Source organism: Euleptes europaea, chromosome 13 (genome assembly GCF_029931775.1).
Source record: "Euleptes europaea isolate rEulEur1 chromosome 13, rEulEur1.hap1, whole genome shotgun sequence".
NCBI classification, from domain to species: Eukaryota; Metazoa; Chordata; class Lepidosauria; order Squamata; family Sphaerodactylidae; genus Euleptes; species Euleptes europaea.
This window is the reverse complement of record NC_079324.1, coordinates 52,833,696-52,852,818: the sequence shown is the minus strand read 5'-3', so window position 1 is coordinate 52,852,818 and position 19,123 is coordinate 52,833,696. Positions and strand designations below refer to the sequence as shown.

General features: G+C 46.6%; 1 protein-coding gene across 5 annotated transcripts in view; it reads left to right on the top strand.

Moving 5' to 3' along the window:
• The window catches only part of ARVCF (ARVCF delta catenin family member), a 291,383-nt gene that overhangs the window by 245,878 nt on the left and 26,382 nt on the right, over positions 1 to 19,123 (top strand). For all 5 annotated transcript variants that reach the window (XM_056859269.1, XM_056859270.1, XM_056859268.1 and 2 more), the window contains one exon: positions 17,270 to 17,397. In XM_056859269.1, coding sequence (XP_056715247.1) covers positions 17,270 to 17,397 — 128 coding nt within the window. The remainder of the gene's footprint in view (positions 1 to 17,269; positions 17,398 to 19,123) is intronic.

Below are 19,123 nucleotides of genomic sequence, written 5' to 3'. Positions count from 1 at the left end.
ATGTGCGCTTGCATTTCCCTCTCCTTTGAGGACTCAAATGTTTTTAAGTTCCACTTTTGTAACAATAAAGGGTGATCAAATAGATACCATTGGCAACCGGCAGCTGCCGATCTGCCTGCCCTGTTCCTTTTATGTTGTTTGCTCGGAATGTGAGAGAGTTCATTCCTCTCCTCCTTGGTTTGTGTTTACGTGTCCGTAAGGTCCGAGTTCACCTGTAAAATCCCAATCACCAAACGTCCAGACAGAGTAGTCTAAGAAGCTGGTTTATTCACGAAGCAGGAGGTGAGTAGCAGAAACTTACAGGGAAAGGTACGAGGACTCTAATGGGGGGGAAAGAGCAGGTTGGAACATATACAGAAAAACCAAGGCACAGTTGGGTCCCAGGCCAAGCCTGGTTCTCATGGTTGAATACAGTTATCACGCAAACAGAGAGCGAGCAGACAAAACAACCTTCTGAGCTACACAACCTTGGAGGCCAGCTGCACTCCCAGGCCTGGAGCTCACAGCGTCTCACATCTCTCTTTGGTAAACAATTATAAAAATTATTGTCTCTCTGTCAAAAATGGCTCAAATTTTCCTGGCCGCTAGGGCAAAAAGAGATATGCTGTAAGTAACAGCTGAGTCAGTATTGGACAGGATAAAAGAAAGCTTCTCCTGGTCACTGAAACAGCTAATCTTGGATCAACGTGAGACAAGAAATTTAGATCTAGGCTCATGGTACAAAGAACAATACAACACGTAATGGGGGAGGTCCTCAAGTTCTGAGGATCCGCAAATACATAAGCGAGAGGCCATCGGGATTTGGGCATAGCGTCTGGCTAACATGGCTGTTGGCATGGTCTAAAATCTTATTGATGTGAAAGCGGCTCTGAGCTTGAATGCAGAAATATTGGATAGATAGAGGGCTCTTTCATGGGTCCTATTACATTTGTATTTGATTTAAATTTATTTTTGTACTTGATTTTAACTGAGTTTTTTTTGATGTTGTTGTTGAATCTGATTTGATTGTGTCTACTTGATTGTGATGGCCTTTGGCTATATCCAATATGTACCTGTCAAAAATGGGGATGTGTGGAGGGGGAGACTCGACTTCTAATGGAGTCCAGTTCATTACACAGATGCTGTTGCTGAGTTGTTTGTAAAGTGAGCTTTGTGCCAGCCCTGGGAACAAGAGCTGAAGCGGGACGTGCTTTTTCCACTTCACTGCGGCTGGCTCAATCTTGGGGATTCAGTCGCTGCGCCGAACTGCTCTGCCCATCCATCTAGAACAGTTGGATTATGGAGGATTCCTGCCGTGCCGTTTTTCTTCCATTTCAGTTCAAACAGCAGCCCAAAAATTATATAGCCCTTCTGCGGAGCACTCCTTTATCCCAGCACAAGTTTTTAGCATGCTCAGAAAAATGAAACAAAACCAGGCGGGCAAGCCGCTGGTCTATCGCGGCACCGTGACAGTGCGGAATCACTGCATGAAAAACTGACGTGGCAAAGGCGAGCCCCGGTCGCGCTGCGTTGGGGATGTGTGTCTCGGCTGACTGTCAAAATCACTGCGGTGCATATTTTGCTGACAAAGAAGCTCGTCGAGTTTGGAGAATGGCAACAACTTCCAGAACAGCTGAGGCAGGGAAATGACAGCGCGTTGCCGAAGAGCCTGAGCCAGGGGAGCGAAAATTCTCTGCAGATGAAGCTATTTAAAAGTCTGGAGGAGACGCTAAATTTGGTTCCACTGGGGCTGTCCAGATTGGTGGCGTTAAAGATCCTCCGGCTTTCCACTTGGGTTGCTTCCTGTGTCCTCCCCTCTATCGACTGGAGATTAGTTGTAATAGGAGGAGATCTCCAGCTAGTACCTGGAGGTTAAGCCCTGACCTGGATGGCCCAGGCTAGCATGATCTCATCAGATCTCAGAAGCTAAGCAGGGCCAGCCCTGGTTAGTATTTGAATGGGAGACCACCAAGGAATACCAGGGTTGCTGTGCAGAGGAAGGCACTGGCAAACCACCTCTGTTTGTCTCTTGCCATGAAAACCCCAAATGGGGTCCCATATGTCGGCTGCGACTTGACGGCGCTTTACACACGCACATTATGAGTTGTATTTTATGCTATGAGACCACGTAACATAGGCTGCCATGTTAGTATCTTATTATCTTAGACTGAGAGTCAGGTTTTAAATTATGATGCATTGTTTTATATTGTATACTTCAGATGTTGGAATAGGGTTGCCAGCTCCCTCTTCGCCACCAGCGGGAGGTTTTTTGGGCAGAGCCTGAGGAGGGCAGGGTTTGGGGAGGGGAAGGACTTCCAATGCCATAGAGTCCAATTAGGGTTGCCAACCTCCAGGTAATGGCTGGAGATCTCCTGCTATTACAACTGATCTCCAGCCGACAGAGATTAGTTCACCTGGAGAAAATGGCCGCTTTGGCAATTGAACTCTATGGCATTGAAGTCCCTCCCCTCTCCAAACCCCACCCTCCTCAGGCTCCACCCCTAAAATCTCCCGCCAGTGGTGAAGAGGGACCAGGCAACCCTAAGTCCAATTGCCAAAGCAGCCATTTTCTCCAGGTGAACTGATCTCTATCGGCTAAAGATCAGTTGTGATAGCAGGAGATCTCCAGCGAGTACCTGGTGTTTGCCAACCCTATGTTGGAAGCCACCCTGAGCCCTGCTTGGTGGGGAAATGTGCAAGGTTAAAGTTGAATAAAATCAAGAGTAAATAAAAAATAAAAATTCTTGTCTCTACAAGCTGGGGACTGCATGGAGCCGGCCCACAGGCAGCTTGCAAGACACGAGTCAAATCAGCATGAAGTACTCTTCCTAGCACAGCTGCTGAGAACATTTTTTCAAGCTGTTCTACAAGGATTGCCAGGGATCTCCACTCTGGCTATTTCAGTGAAGATTATTTTCGCTGAATGAGGTGGGAGTGTATGGTTTGGAGTGGACAGGGAGAAGCTTTTCTCCCTCTCTCATAATACTAGAACGCGGGGCCATCTGCTGAAGCTGGAGGGTGAGAGATTCAAAACTGATTAAAGGAAGTATTTCTTCATACAACGCATAGTGAAATTGTGGAACTCCCTGCCCCAGGATGTGGTGATGGCTGCCACCTTGGAAGGCTTGAAGAGGGGAGTGGACATATTCATGGAGGAAAGGGGTATTCATGGCTACTAGTCAAAATGGATACTAGTCATGATGCATACCTATTCTCTCCAGGATCAGAGGAGCATGCCTATTATATCAGGTGCTGTGGAAGACAGGCAGGATGGTGCTGCTGCAGTTGTCTTGTTTGTGGGCTTCCTAGAGGCACCTGCTTGGCCACTGTGTGAACAGACTGCTGGACTTTATGGACCTTAGTCTGATCCAGCATGGCCTTTCTTATGTTCTTATGAGTGAGGGCAAGAGAAGTCTGAGCCAGTATGCAGGAGTCATCAGAATGTTGCATTAGGATGTGGGAGACCCAGGTTTGAATCCTTTTACTGACATGGAAGCTTGCTGGGTAGTCTTGGGCCGGTCACTCTCTCTCTCCACCTAGCCTACCTTGCAGAGCTGTGGTGAGAATACCATGGGAGGAGGGGAGAATGATGGAAGCCACTCTGACTCACCATCGGAGAGAAAGGCAGGGTATAAAAGAAGTAAATAAATAAATAATAATGGACAAGAGAGCCAGTGTGGTGTAGTGGTTAAGAGTGGCAGACTGGGTTCGATTCCCCACTCCTCCTCATGAAGCCTGCTGGGTGACCTTAGGGAAGTCATGGTTCCCTCTGAACTTTCTTAGCCCACACAGAGGAAGACCATGGCAAAGCGCCTCTGAACATCTCTTGCCTTGAAAACCCAACGGGGTCGCCATAAATCAGCTGTGACTTGACGGCACACACACACACACACACACACACACACACACACACACAATAATGGTCAGTAGAAAAGAGCAAGAGTCTAGTAGCACCTTAAAGACTTAATGAAATTTCTGGCAGGGTATGAGCTTTCATGAGCCATAGCTCACTTCTTCAGATAGAAGAAGAAGAAGAGGAGGAAGAGGAAGAAGAGGAGTTAGTTTTTTTATGCCGACTTTCTCTACCAGATAAAGGGAGACTCAAAGTGGCTTACAATCACCTTCCCTTTCCTTCCCCACAACAGACACCCTGTGAGGTAGGTGGAGCTGAGAGAGCTGTGACTTGCCCAAGGTCACCCAGCTGGCTTCATGTGGAGGAATGGGAAAACAAATCCAGTTCACCAGATTAGCCTCCACCGCTCATGTGGGGGAGTGGGGAATCGAATCCAATTCTCCAGATCAGAGTCCACCGCTCCAAACCACCGCTCTTAACCACTACACCACGCTGGTTCTCTAGAAGGACAAGTTGCTAAATATATTAGGCAGAAAAAATTTCTTAGGTTGTAAGCTCAAGGGCAGGGACTGTCTCTTCATTGAAACAGACTATTCGGGGAGGCAGTTGTCGAAAGAGCAAGATAAAAATCTAAGTAAATAAAAGTGGCATATAAATATTTTTACATTCAATACATTTTGTGGAGACTAGTCAGAAATTTCTGAGGTACCTGTTAGGTTGGGGATGCCTGGTTGTTGATTTGTGATTCTTTTGGAAAAGCAAATCTTGACTTTCTTGACTTTAGAAATTTAATTGTTCCTTATAATAAATCTTTAGTAGTCAAAATGAATAATGGAGTTGACACCTAATTAAAGAAATCTTAGTTAATTAACCAAATAACTTTTAATTAACCAAAATGTCTGGATATGATTAAAGGTTTTCCTAGAATATTTTTTTTCTTTAACGAAAACTGGATACTGCATAGGCAAGCCTGCAACTGGGCAAAAAGCACCCATCTCTGGGGTCAGGTCAGGTCAGAAAAACTGCACAAGTCACCTCCAGCTAAAAGTATCAGACAATAGGTGATGTGAAAGACCTCTGCCTGAGACCCTGGAGAGCCGCTGCCAGTCCGAGTAGACAACACAGTCCTAGATGGACCAATGGCCTGAATCAATATAAGGCATCTTCATGTCTGCTTTACTCTGCTCTGGTTAGACCTCACCTAGAGTACAGTTTGGGCACCACAATTTAAGAAAGACGTGGACAAGCTGGAACGGGTCCAGAGGAAGGCAACAAAGATGGTGAGGGGTCTGGAGACCAGGTCCTATGAGGAAAGGTTGAAGGAGCTGGGTATGTCTAGCCTGAAGAGAAGACTGAGAGGGGATATGATAACCATCTTCAAGGACTTGAGGGTCTGTCATAGAGAGGATGGTGCCGAGTTGTTTTCTGTTGCCCCAGAAGGTCAGACCAGGAGCAATGGGTTGAAATTAAATCAAAAGAGTTTCCGTCTAGACATTAGGAAGAATTTTCTAACAGTTAGAGCGGTTCCTCAGTGGAACAGGCTTCCTCGGGAGGTGGTCAGCTCTCCTTCCCTGGAGGTTTTTAAGAAGAGGTTAGAGGGCCATCTTTCAGCAATGCTGATTCTGTGACCTTAAAGAGATGATGAGGGGGAGGGCATCTTGGCCATCTTCTGGTCACTGGGGGTGTGGGGGGGAGGTAGTTGTGAATTTCCTGCATTGTGCAGGGGGTTGGACTAGATGACCCTGGGGATCCCTTCCAACTCTATGATTCTATAATTCTATTCTATGTGTTCATGTATGTGTGTCAGGGGGCGTGGCTCAGTGGTAGAGAAACTGCTTGGCATGCAGAAGGTCCCAGGTTCAACCCCTGGCATCTCCAGTTAAAGGGACTAGGAAAGTAGGTGATGTGAAAGACCTCAGCCTGAGACCCTGGAGAGCCGCTGCCGGTCTGAGTAGACAACACTGGCTTTGATGGACCAAGGATCTGGTTCAGTAGAAGGCAGCTTCGTGTGTTCATGTGTTCAAGCAGACAGTGTAGATCAGGTGCTTGTTACAGCTTCTCTAATCTGCGCTTATCCCTGGTACCTGTTTAATACCATCGTGGCTGTATATAAACCACATTCATTCCTGTCATTCCGAATGCTTCCAGAGAGGCTTGAAAGTGTCCCTGGTTTATATCATGATGGAATGGCTTATCCTCAGATTTGTCAGTTGAATAAAGGGAGGGGGGAGAGAGATGTTACAATACGTCTTGTAAAACAGACCCCCGAACCAGCTCGTTAAGATTTCAACGTAAATAATTTCTTTTTTTGTGGGTGCAGCTTTCACCCGTTGGATTTCAGTATCAATCCAATTCCTGTTTACTTTGGAGCCCCATTAGCTCTTGATCATTTGATGTATTTATAGCAAGGAAACAGCCGACTGATCTCGATGCAGCGGAAAGGAGAGCAGTGCCTGAGAAAAAGGGGGACTTTTACCTGCCTGTTTTAAACCCTGAGCTGCAAACAAATTAGCTTGCTTGAAAACGATGTCAGAAGAAAGGCAGGCAGGCGAGCCACAAGGCACAGTGAGTCTGCATTTTGAGTTTCTGTAAATACGGCCAGCGTGTTGTAGTGGTTAAGAGCATTGGTTTGGAGCAATGGACTCTGATCTGGAGAACCAGGTTTGATTCCCCACTCCTCCACATGAGCGGCGGAGGCTAGCCTGGTAAACTGGATTTGTTTCCCCACTTTTACACATGAAGCCAGCTGGGTGACCTTGGGCTAGTCACAGCTGTCTTAGATCTCTCTCAGCCCCACCAACCTCACAGGGTGTCTGTTGTGGGTAGGGGAAGGGAAAGGTTATTGTAAGCCGGTTTGATGCTGCTGCTGCTGCTGCTGCTTCTTCTTCTCCTCCTCCTCCTCACACAAACACACACACACCCTGGATGCCAGCCCTGTATTCAGATGCTAACACCCAGGGAATGTTTTATCTAATGAATTCCAATCAGGGATCCAAGCAATGGCCTTGAAGTCGCAGGCATCAAAGCACCAATCTTGATCGAGCATCTAATTACAAGAGTGACCTGCTTAGAACTTCAAAACCCGGGATGAAGAGGAAGGGTTCTTCAGCAGCTTCGATTCTTGCACTAAATCTGAGCCAACACAGAAAGAAAGATAGAAAAAGACCGGGGGTGGGTGGGGCGTGGGGGGATAGCATTCTTTAGATGGTTTCTTAAATAGCTCAGGGGATGCAGGCTTTTAACTTCCCTGCAAAGCGAGTTTCCTCTTCCCTTCTTTCCAATATGCTGCAGTTCCTGAGGATAGTGCATGAGCAGCTGCAGATCCTGAAAAAGAAGATGCTCCAAGCAGAGATTAGTACCCAGGAAAAGTGGGAGGTTGGGGTGCTTTTCCTGAGCCGGGATTTCCCGAGCAAAAGGGTCTATTAAGAGCATGCAACCTCATCAGCCACGCTCAATTAAATCAGGTCGGATCCAGGGAGGGAACGTTTTCCTTTGGGATACCGCTGGTAAATAGAAGTTAAATAAGCGGAGGAGGCATGAGATCTCAGAGACTTATTCGCAGCTCTAGCTGCTAGACTCCATCCTGTTTCCCTAGCTGAATTTAACAGCAGCTTTGTCTTTCTGTCTCTGTACCCACCTCTGCGCTGAAATCCAAATTGAGGTGGCGAGTCAGAACAGCTCTGCCCTTGGCTATTTGCCGGCGCCAGTATGCGCATGGATTTGAGAGAGGGTCAGGGGTTTTAAACAAGCTTGCTGTGCCATCCATCTGGCCTACATAGTTAGCCGGATGTCAGGAGCTGACTGGCTACACTGTTGGGTTCACAGCTCTTTCCTGGCTCCAGCTGCAACAGCATCCTAAGTGGTTTACTGCTGTGATCCCTGACTTAGAAGGCTTATACCCCAAAGCAGCATATGTTTGGCAGAATTGCAGCGATCTCCAGGAATATCTGGATTTTTCGCTAAATTTTGAAGATCTGGTTAAATTCCCAGGCCATCAAATTATTTAGTCAATAAGTTCAGTTGATTAAAAAAAAAAAAACTTTTGCTCAATGAAAAGGGTGTCCCAGTTAACTTGCCAGCAGATTTTTATAAAATATTTAAAAAATCTCTCTAATTATTTTGAATGTTTTCAGGTAGCCGGCTCAAGGTTGACTCAGCCTTCCATCCTTCTGAGGTCGGCAAAATGAGTACCCAGCTTGCTGGGGGTAAAGGGAAGATGACTGGGGAAGGCACTGGCAAACCACCCCGTAAACAGAGTCTTCCTAGTAAATGTCGGGATGTGACGTCACCCCATGGGTCAGGAATGACCTGGTGCTTGCACAGGGGACCTTTACCTTTTTAACACCTTACAAAAACCAGGTAAGGTAGGCACCATCTTAGAAGAGGCATACCTCTCTCTCTCTCATTCAGAAAGGAATGCCTCTTCTAAAATGGTGCTTGCTGCAACTTTAATCTGTTTATTAAAATACTTATACCACACCTTTCCTCCTGGATCAAGGCATCCTGCCTAATTTGACCCCTAGAGGAGAAAGCTGTCTTTTGGGCTATTCTGAATGTCAAATTTGGAATTCTTTGGCAAGACAAGAGAGCGGGGAACACTTCTGTGTTCTGCACTTGAGGAACTGGTGTGACACAGTAGCTCAGAAACTCAACTGCAAATCAGAAAAGCCCTGGGCTCGAATCTTCATGTTGTCATAATCTGATCAGGTGGTACCACATTCTCTTATCCTGTAGCATTCCCATCTGCAATATGGGGATAAGTAACATGGACCTTCCTTCTAAGGTGAGGCTGTGGCTCAGTGGTAGAGCATCTGCTTGGCATGCAGAAGGTCCCACGTTCAATCCCCAGGATCTCCAGTTAAAGGGACTAGGCAAGTAGATGATGGGGAAGACCTCTGCCTGAGACCCTGGAGAGACCCTGCCGGTCTGAGTGGACAATATTGAATCTGATGGACCAAGGGGTCTGATTCAGTATAAGGCAGCTTCATGTGTTCAAGGATATTGTAAAGATTGCAATAAGATAATGATGGAAAGCTCTGTGAATGCTCCAAGTGCATACAAAAACTGTATATGATTATTGTTATGGGATGGCCGAAGAAATGTTGAAGCACTTCCTTTACATCCTTTTTTGCCTTAGAGGCAGGAACGTCAGGAGACGTCTACCTACCCGGCTGCGATAAACAAAGGGCTCCGTTCAGCAGGGAAGACCGGAGTCTGGCCGCATTCAGCCAGTGCATTTCTGTATTCACCGGGAGAGGAGACAGCTTGAGTCTATGAAGTCGCCTTCCCTGCACAAGCCTCTCTCTCTGGCTCCGTCACACAGGCGCTTCTCTTTGATCCCTGCGCTTTGAAGGGGAGAGCCTGCAATGCCTGTTGCTTTCCCGGAGCCTGCAGGCAGCTTGTGTTCTCACTTCCTTCATGCCAACCTGACAACGACTTGTCACTGGAGAGCATCTGGGGGCGGTGGTTTTGTTGTTGTTGTTCCTGTTATTTGGGAGCTGTACGGAGAGCTCGCTTGACAGCTGGGCGGCAGCGGAGCAGCCGAGAGGGATTTTAGAAGCAGCAAGGCGTCCTTTGAGGACGGCAGGTGATAGCTTTTGCAAAGCCGAGTAGAGCTGAAAGGAAGCTGCCACTTTTGGGGCGGAGGGAATGGTAGCCAATGAGCCATATTGTGGCAAAAAGAAGAAGAGGAAGGAGAAGAAGTGTTGGTTTTTATATGCCAACTTTCTCTACCACTTAAAAAAGAACCAAATCAGCATACAATCACCTTCCCCTCCCCACAACAGACGCCCTGTGAGGTAGGTGGGGCTGGAGAGCTCTAACAGAGCTGTGACTAGCCCAAGGTCACCCAGTTGGCTTCATGTGTAGGAGTGGGGAAACCAACCCGGTTTGCCAGATTAGGGTCCGCCACACATGTGGAGGAGTGGGGAATCAAGCCCGATTCTCCAGATTAGAGTCCGCCGCTCCAAACCACCGCTCTTAACCACTACACCACACTGGCTAGAGTGTCTGGAAAGGGCTACTGTATGAGCCCAAAGTACCACTGGCAAATGGCAACCCTCAGTTTGGGCCTTAGTCCAGCCAGACGGGAACTGTTTCCCGGATCCTAATGCCAACTGGGTTGGTTTCCCCACTCCTCCACATGAAGCCAGCTGGGTGACCTTGGGCTAGTCACAGCTCTCTTAGAGCTCTCTCAGCCCCACCTACCTCACAGGGTGTCTGTTGTGGGGAGGGGGAGGGAAGGCGATTGTAAGCCGGTTTGAGTGTCCCTTCAGTGGTAGAGAAAGTCGGCATATAAAAACCAACTCTTACTCATCTTCTTCAACTACTACTACCACGCTGGCTCTCACCATCTTGCAACCCCATGTATAGCACACCATCCATAAGCATTGCCATCTCCTGATGTGATGTTTAAAGCTTGTATTGATGTTTCACCTAGAGTACTGTGTTCAGTTTTGGGCACCGCAATTTAAGAAAGATGTAGACAAGCTGGAACGGGTCCAGAGGAGGGCAACAACAATGGTGAAGGGTCTGGAGACCAAGTCCTGTGAGGAAAGGTTGAAGGAGCTGGGTGTGTTTAGCCAGAAGAGGAGAAGACTGAGGGGTGATATGATAACCATCTTCAAGTACTTGAAGGGCTGTCATATAGAGGATGGTGCCGAGTTGTTTTCTGTTGCCCCAGAAGGTCAGACAGGGAGAAATGGGTTGAAATTAAATCAAAAGAGTTTCCGTCTAGACATTAGGAAAAATTTTCTGACAGAGCGGTTCCTCAGTGGAACAGGCTTCCTTGGGAGGTGGTAAGTTCTCCTTCCCTGGAGGTTTTTAAGAAGAAGTTAGATGGCCATCTGTCAGCAGTGCTGATTCTATGACCTTAGGCAGATGATGAGAGGGAGGGCATCTTGGCCATCTTCTGGTCACTAGGGGTGTGTGGGGGGAGATAGTTGTGAAATTCCTGCATTGTGCAGGGGGTTGGACTAGATGGCTCTGGTGGTATCTTCCAACTCTACCATTCTAAAAACTGCACAGAAACGTTATAGACAGCGTGTTCTTTCCTTCTTTGTCCATCCCCACCTTCTTTCTCTAGCTCTGAAATGAAATAATCTCTCCCTGTTGTCAAGTGATCACACTCACGGGCGTTCAGAAGACTCGGACAAGCCCCGATTAACATTCACTGTACTGTGTACATGAAAGAATCCAAGGTTAGACGGGCGCCCTAGGGGGCCATTAAGGATGAAAGCAATTTGCATGAATTGCTCATTTTAGCCATTCAAAGGGCTTTGGAGCCCAATGCTAGTTAAGTTCCTGCGTGGCGACAGTGTTGAACTTTTAGGAACAGCACAAAGCTTCCTTCATTTCACCTGTCCATCTTGGAAAAGGCGAGGGAGGAGGAAGTAAAATGAGATTTTTTTTACTTACAGCCTAAAATCAGCCTGAGTATATCACAGAAGCGGGAATGTTGTGACAAGGGAAAGGTGCATTCAGTTTAGAGAAACAGTTCAGAAGAGCCAGCATGGTGTAGTGGTTAAGAGTGGTTGCTTTGGAGCGGTGGACTCTAATCTGGAGAACCGGGTTTCATTCCCCACTCCTCCACATGAGCGGCAGAGGCTAATCTGGTGAACTGGATTTGTTTCCCCACTCCTACACATGAAGCCAGCTGGGTGACCTGGGGCTAGTCACAGCTCTGTTAGAGCTCTCTCAACCCCACCTACCTCACAGGGTGTCTATTGTGGGGAGGGGAAGGGAAGGTGATTGTAAGCCAGTTTGAGTCTCCCTTAAGTGGTAGAGAAAGTCATCATATAAAAACCAACTCTTCTTCTGTATGTGTGTGTATGGCCTGAGAGAGGAGTATCGGGCTTCACTGAGGAGTTGGGTTTTGCAGAGAGGTTGTAAAGCAGGAAGAGGAAGAAGAGTTGGGTTTTATATGCCAACTTTCTCTACCTCTTTTAAAGGAGAATCAAACCAGCTCCCCACAGCAGACACCCTGGCAGGTAGGGGAGGAGGCTGAGGGAGCTCTAAGAGAGCTGTGACTAGCCCAAGGTCACCCTGCTGGCTTCATGTGTAGGAGCGGGGAAACCAATCTGGTTCACCAGATTAGCCTCTGCCACTCATGTGGAGGAGTGGGGAATCAAACGCAGTTCTCCAGATCAGAGTCCACCGCTCCAACCACCGCTCTTAACCACTACACCACACTGGCTCTCTTTGAGCATGAGGCTCTGAGCCTGACATTCTCACCATTATGCCACATTGTTCCCTGGATCTGTGTTGTGTTGGAGCTCTTGATGGGAGCTTTCCCGTGTCATGCTTGGTTTGAATCATTGTCCCCTTAATTTAGTCACCTTGGAGGTATTTCACCAACTTTTTTTCATTTCTCGTTTGCATCATTCACCTGCCCACTGCCTTGAAGATCTCTCTGCCCCTACCCTTGCACTATGTGGCATTCTCTGTTCTGTCTATCAGCATGGAGCTGAATTTTCTGTCTCTCATTCCAAGCGCTTGACTTGCAGGGTCTGACTGCATTTGCGGTGCCTTTAATATATAAATATATATACCCTGAAAGGCAGCCTTCAAAAGTGTGTGTGTGTGTGAGAGAGAGAGAGAGAGAGTATACACGCTTTTGAAGACCCCCCTTTCAGTTTCATCTTGACATTCAGGTTGTTTGGATATGGTGTGCTGAAGTGGAGAATACCAATTGAATGGAACAGTGTGTTGGTTTTATAAAATGAGCTTCTGGCTTCCAGGCCGTGTTCTTGAAGGACAACATAAAGAGCTTTTGTGGCTAGGAGCAGGGTGGTGGTGTTCTTTGCCGTGCACGACTTCTGGAAGTGCCCAGTTCCTGCTGAAAACAATAACGGTCTCTCGTTTGCAATTCTTTCGGTTTGCAAAAGAAGGATGACTCTTAACACGGTGAGTGGAGCTTCACTCGAGGCAAGGCAGGAGTCCAAAATCGACCAACTTTCCCTCTTTTTATAGAACTACAAAAAGCAGTGCTTTGCATTACCGGAATAATTCTTTGCTTTCTGGCTCATGTTCCCCCCCCTCCCCCAGTTGCTTAGGGAACAGTTTGCTTTTCTCAACAAAGCATACTTTTTATTTAGATGACCTTGTGGAGGAGCAGCGACTCCGGTTTAAGGGTTCCTAGATTGCCACCTGGTGGCCATCCTTGGTACGCAACCCTTACCTGACCCCAACTTCACAGTAGTAGAGGATATGAAGAAATGAGCTTTGACTCACTATAGCTCATGTTGGAATAAGCGTTATTAGTCTTTAAGGTGCCACTGGACATCTGTTTTACTTTGCCACTGCAGACTAACACAGCTACCCCTCTGGAATTGTAATGGATCATGGTCAGTGTTCTTCATCTTAGGGCAAGGGCGGGGAACGTCAGGCCCAGGGGCCGTATAAGGCCCGCGAAATCATTTGGTCTGGCCCTTCATGGGTCCTGGCAGATCTCTAGCTCAGAAGGATGCTGCCCTGCCTGAATCTCTTGGGCCCAGGTGGGGACAGCAGAGCTCAAAAGCGAGTTATTCTATGTGGCAGACACTCGGAGCCGTCTCCGGTCATGCCTCTTGGCTAAATGTTTGACCAAATATAGCAGGCTAATTTTTAAGTTGATAATTTTGTATGGCCCGCAAATGATGTTCTAAATATCCAAATGGCCCTTGGCAGAAAAAAGGTTCCCCACCCCTGTCTTAGGGGGTCTTCCAGGATCTCAGAGGCCAGCATGTAGCTTTGCCCGGAGGTTTGCCAGTGTGGTGTAGTGGTTAAGAGCGGTGGTTTGGAGCGGTGGAATCTGATCTGGAGAACCGGGTTTGATTCCCCACTCCTCCACATAAGCAGCTGAGGCTAATCTGGTGAACTGGATTTGTTTCCCCACTCCTACACATGAAGCCAGCTGGATGACCTTGAGCAAGTCACACTCTCACAGCTTCACCTACCACACAGGTGTATGTTGTGGGGAGGGGAAGGGAAGGCGGTTTGAGTCTCCCTTAAGTGGTAAAGAAAGTCGGCATATAAAAACCAACTCTTCTTCTTCTTATACTTGAAAATTGCTCCATTTGTTTTTTAAATTTAGAATTTATGGTTAATCTTATTATTCATTAGTAATGATGTGTTTTAAATGATGTTAGCAGCTCTGAGCCTGGCTTTGGCCAGGGCAAGAGGGCTATAAATCGCAATAAATAAATAAATAAATCATTATAAATGAGATCACATACTTATGTGATATCAAGGTGCAACCGGCTCCAGCAAGGGGCTTTCAAGGCGAGTGAGAAGCAGAGGAGGTTAGCCATCAGCTTCCTCTACAGAGTCTTTCGTAGTGGTCCCCCATCCAAATGCCAACTCTGCTTAGCTTCCGATACCTGACAAGATTGGATTATACCATGACGCCTTCCCTCCCTGGCTACTTGTTTAGTTGTCTTTAAAGGGAGGAGGGAACAGACCTGTTCATAGAGGACAAATCTACCAATGGCTATTAGCCACAGTTACTGAATGGAACATCCATGTTCAGAGGCAGTAATCCTCTAAGTACCAATGATGGAAACGGTAACAACAGAGTCTTTGGCCTCCATATGCAGGGTTTAGGGCTTCTTGGGGCATCTGGTTGACCACTGTGAGGAGGAGGAGGAGGATTGTGTTTTATCGTTGCTTATATTGTAAGTAGGGTTGCCAACCTCCAGTATTAGCTGGAGATCTCCTGCTATTACAACTGATCTCCAGCCAATAGAGATCAGTTCACCTGGAGAAAACGGCTGTATTTATTAGAAGCCACCAAATCACATATATTTACTCATACTTGTTAGACTTGGGACCACTTTTGATGTGGTCCTCCCAATGAACAGTCTGTTCCATGTTAAGTTAAATGGTTGGGCGTACATTTAAGTAATTCTACATGATTACCTTATACCATGGTTTGTTCTCACGTGGCTCAATTGTACAATTCTGTTCCCTTACCTTCTCCTGCCAGTAGGGTTGCTAACCTCCAGGTGGGGCCTGGAGATCTCCCGGAATCACAGCTGATCTCCAGACTACAGAGATCAGTTCCCCTGGAGAAAATGACTCCTTTCAAAAGCGGATTCTATAGGATTATACCCCACTGAGGACTCTCCTCAAACCTGGCCCTCTCCAGGCTCCGCCCTCCAAATCTCCAACCCTACCTCTCAATCGTGGTCTGTTCCCAATAATTATTCCAGGGTTTCTGCTAAGTTGGCACCCTTTCCTTGAGTCACATGGTCTCCGTTCTGAGTTATGGTGGTCTGTACCGTCTTACAGACAGACGGAAGCAGGCTGTCCTTAGAACTCCATTGAATCACATTCTTCAACAGAGACTCCATAGGTACAGACTGTACAAACCTACATGAATCCAAACCCGCAGAAAGTACCTTGAGGGAGTTACAGAGATCTGTAGATCTTTCAACCGTAGTTCTAAAAAAACAAAGCAGACATGGGGAAGTATTTACACAGACTCTCTTCCCAATGAAAATGAGCAGATGCACAAATTAGACCAAACATGTCAAATGGCTCTAAGTTAACTCTTGCCAAGTCTGGGCATTAATTGCAGATGACTTTTAAAAGAACAAGCAAAATAGCAATTAGCATTTTGTTGGATTGGGGTTTTTTTTTCCTCGTTGGCTCATTAAGATCCTTGATTGACCTTTTTGTCTCTTTCGAATTCCATTTTAAAACGTAGTGCAGACAATTAGCTATATATTACACAAAAGCAGCAAGTACTGCAGGAAAAAAATAATTAAGATGATTTTTGAAATTAAGGAAATGGGGTTAGAAGAGAAACAGGTGCTTAATGGGAGCCAGAACAGCTGCGCGTTGCAGGAATCTGCTTCTCAAGGTACTTCAAGAAAGGGTTTGACTGTGCTGTGCGCAGCTGGAAGAACATTGCAATAATTAAATAAGAATCCCTTCCGCAAATGGGGCCGCTGGATTGATGAGGAGGACGTGGGGAGCAATGAGACAATGCATGGGAATTTGGGTTCTGCAGAGGACATACTCCAGTGTTTGCAAGAAAAACACCAGCATTGGCACACCCGGGGAGGGGCTGTGGCTCAGTGGTAGAGCATTTGTTTGGCATGCAGAAGGTCCCAGGTTTAATCCCCGGCATCTCCAATTAAAGGGACTAGGCAAATAGGTGATGTGAAAGACCTCAGACAACGGAGAGCTGCTGCCAGTCCGAGTAGACAATACTGACTTTGATGGACCAAGGACCTGATTCAGTATAAGGCAGCTTCATGTGTTCATGTATGTGTGTTCATGTGGAGACAGAAAAAGAGTCATCCAGAAACTGCCCATCCACTACGTGAGCATAAAACAGATAAGATTCCTTCAGGTTTTCCAACCTGAAGGACGCCAGTTCTAATCCACAGTTTAATGCCGGTTTGTTGGCATTTATCAGTTCACTCAGTTGAGATGTCCCAACGTATCACAGTTAATTTTGAGCCAGGAATCCTCACTTTCCAGCCATGCATCAAGAGAGAAGGGAAGTGTCTCAAGGACTTTGTTTTTTGTTATCATGAGAAATACTGAGGTCCGGGTAAACAGTTGGAGGCCAACAATAGCAACAGAATTTTGAAATACCAGGAGGATTTTGTATTGTGTTTCGAATACATGGTTGAAAGAGAAGCTCAGAGAAAGAACTGATGGGCCTAAAAGAAAATTACTGAGTCTAAAAATGCTGGATAACAGGCAAAACTGAAGGAAATGTCTGTTACAAAGGGCAAGAATAATGCATGAAAGAATAAAGCAGTAGATCTAGGTAATAGAGGACAAAAACGGGTTCTAAATAAGCTGAGAACAAGGAAGAAGAATTAGCCAGTAACTCTGAATGAGTCCTCATTTTAACATTGGACTGGTGTACATTGGCCATCCTGCCAGAAAAACCTGGATATTGCCTAGATGGCAAATCTGTTTAGCACGTTTGCTCAGCTAGCCAAGATTGCTAGATTACACTGTTTTTTGAAGTCAGTTCCCAGTTCTTACTGTTTTCAGAGATCCGAGGGAATCCGTGTAGTCTGCCTACTTTCTAATTGGTCAAAATAAAAGCCCTTGAGGGTAGGAGGCGGAATGTGGTGCGTTTGACTCTCCCTCCAGCATTTTACAGGTGAAAATAAGGACATGTGTTTTCTTATCTCTGCGTAGCTCTTCAGTTGTCTTTGTATCATTCATAGCTGAACATTCTATGTTTTTTTTTATTCATTATGGGGTCTTTTTGGGGGAGATAATTTTAAGAAATTATTTCTTTCCTCTACAGCACATGTGAACATGTTAGCAGCATTAGTAAAAACGCATTCCCATCCTCTCTCTGCAAAGTAAAAGAGAGAGAGAGAGATTTCTCCAGACAGGTACCAGAAAATGTGGACCATCCCTGGTAAATAGAGACAGTGAAGATGGCCGGCCTAATTGTGATTTGTACCTTCCTTCCCCTTTTAGGCTTCCAGTTGCTCTACCAGCCAGAGGTGGTGAGGCTGTACCTCTCGATTCTCACAGAAAGTCAAAATTTCAACACTCTCGAAGCAGCCGCGGGGGCTTTGCAGAACCTCAGCGCCGGAAACTGGACGGTGAGTGATATTTGTCCTGTTTGAATGAAGTTGGAAGTGGGGAGGAGAATCCGGGAGCCCACAAGAAGGCATAGGATGTGTGTGAAAAGGAGACATTTAGATATTTCTTCTGTTCACCTACCTGAATTTCTCCTCCCGGATTCTCTAAACTCTCCAGAGCTTGAGTGGACTAATTTTCCCATCTCCCTTTTTCTTTCCCCTCTTTCCTTTATCTGACTATCAAACTGTTAGCCCAGGGGCAGCTTCTCCATCAGGATATCCCATCTTCCACCAGCCTCACCTACCATAATCCAAGACCAAGGAATAGCTGAGATGCTGGTTTAATTGCATAAATCATTTCCCACAGCAAACTCCTGAGTTTAACCGCAACGTTTCTGCCAGGAAGCCCATTCTTCAATCATCACCTCCACCTAGGGTGGCCAACCTCCAGGTTCTAGCTGGAAATCTCCTGCTGTTACAATTGATCTCCAGCCGATAGAGATCAGTACACCTGGAGAAAAATGGCCACTTTGGCAACTGGACTTTATGGCATTAAAGTCCCCTCCCCAAACCCTGCCCTCTTCAGGCTCCGCCCCCCCAAAACCTCCTGCCGGTGGCGAAGAGGGACCTGGCAGCCCTACCTCCACCTGCCTCAACCAAGGTCCCAAGTCCACTCCCAGCCATAGCCCCATCCTAAAGTTTTCTCTAGCCCATTCACTCTTACTGCAAGTTGAGCCCTAGAAGTCGCTAGACAGCCAGTGTCCTTGGTGATGCCACCTGCTGTTTTCCTAGCCAGGACTGCTTCTTCCCTGGACCCTGGGGAGTATCTGGTCCCTCCAGACTGCAGAGACACCCTAGTTAGGCAGGCGGGGCCTCCCTGCTTATGCCAGCTATCGAACTCTCTCCACATTATCTAACTCTCCACACTTTCTTCTGCTGCAGCGTTTTATCTACCTCCTCCTCATGTGCCCGGTCCCTGCCTCCCTTAGCCTATTTCAGAGCAGGCCTTTACTGCCAAGGGGACCTTTGCACCAGTGGAGGCCTTAAGTCCAGAGGAGGCTAGTGCTGGCTGTCATGCCTCCTGACCCTTAATTACCCATGAAGCCTGGCCCTGCCGTTCCCTCTTTACAGCTGAGGGGCTTCTCCCCCTGACCTCGGGTGTGGCACTAACATTCCCTGCTTCCTGAAGCATGCTCAGTCGGGTTGCCAACCTCCAGGTACTTTGGAAATTAGCACAGAACCAAAGTGGTATAACAATGTGCAAACATATATTAGGTGCTACAATAATACAGTTATATACAGAAAGACTTGTATTCTATTCCAAAGTATACAAAATATTGTCCTGTATGTTATATGTGAGTCCTTTAGACTTTGTTTATACAGTTCCATCTATATTCCATTCGACAGGGGTCCATTGCTGGTACCAAAAAGGAGTAGAAGGGGATATGGCCGTCTTGATTCTTCAGCAGTCCCACTTCCAATCTTAGTTTCCAATTCTGTAGGTCTCATGTGTTTATGTCCAATAAAAGATTCCAATGTCAGGACAACTGACAATTCCCCAGAGGTGTACAACTTGTAATAAAGTTATTTCTCCATCTTATTGCAACAAAAGAGTTGACTGCTTCCCAACAGGGATACAAAGTGTATCCCGCTATTACAACTGATCACCAGCCAATAGAGATCAGTTCACATGGAGAAAATAACCGCTTTGGCCATTGGACTCTATGGCATTAAAGTCCCTCCCCCT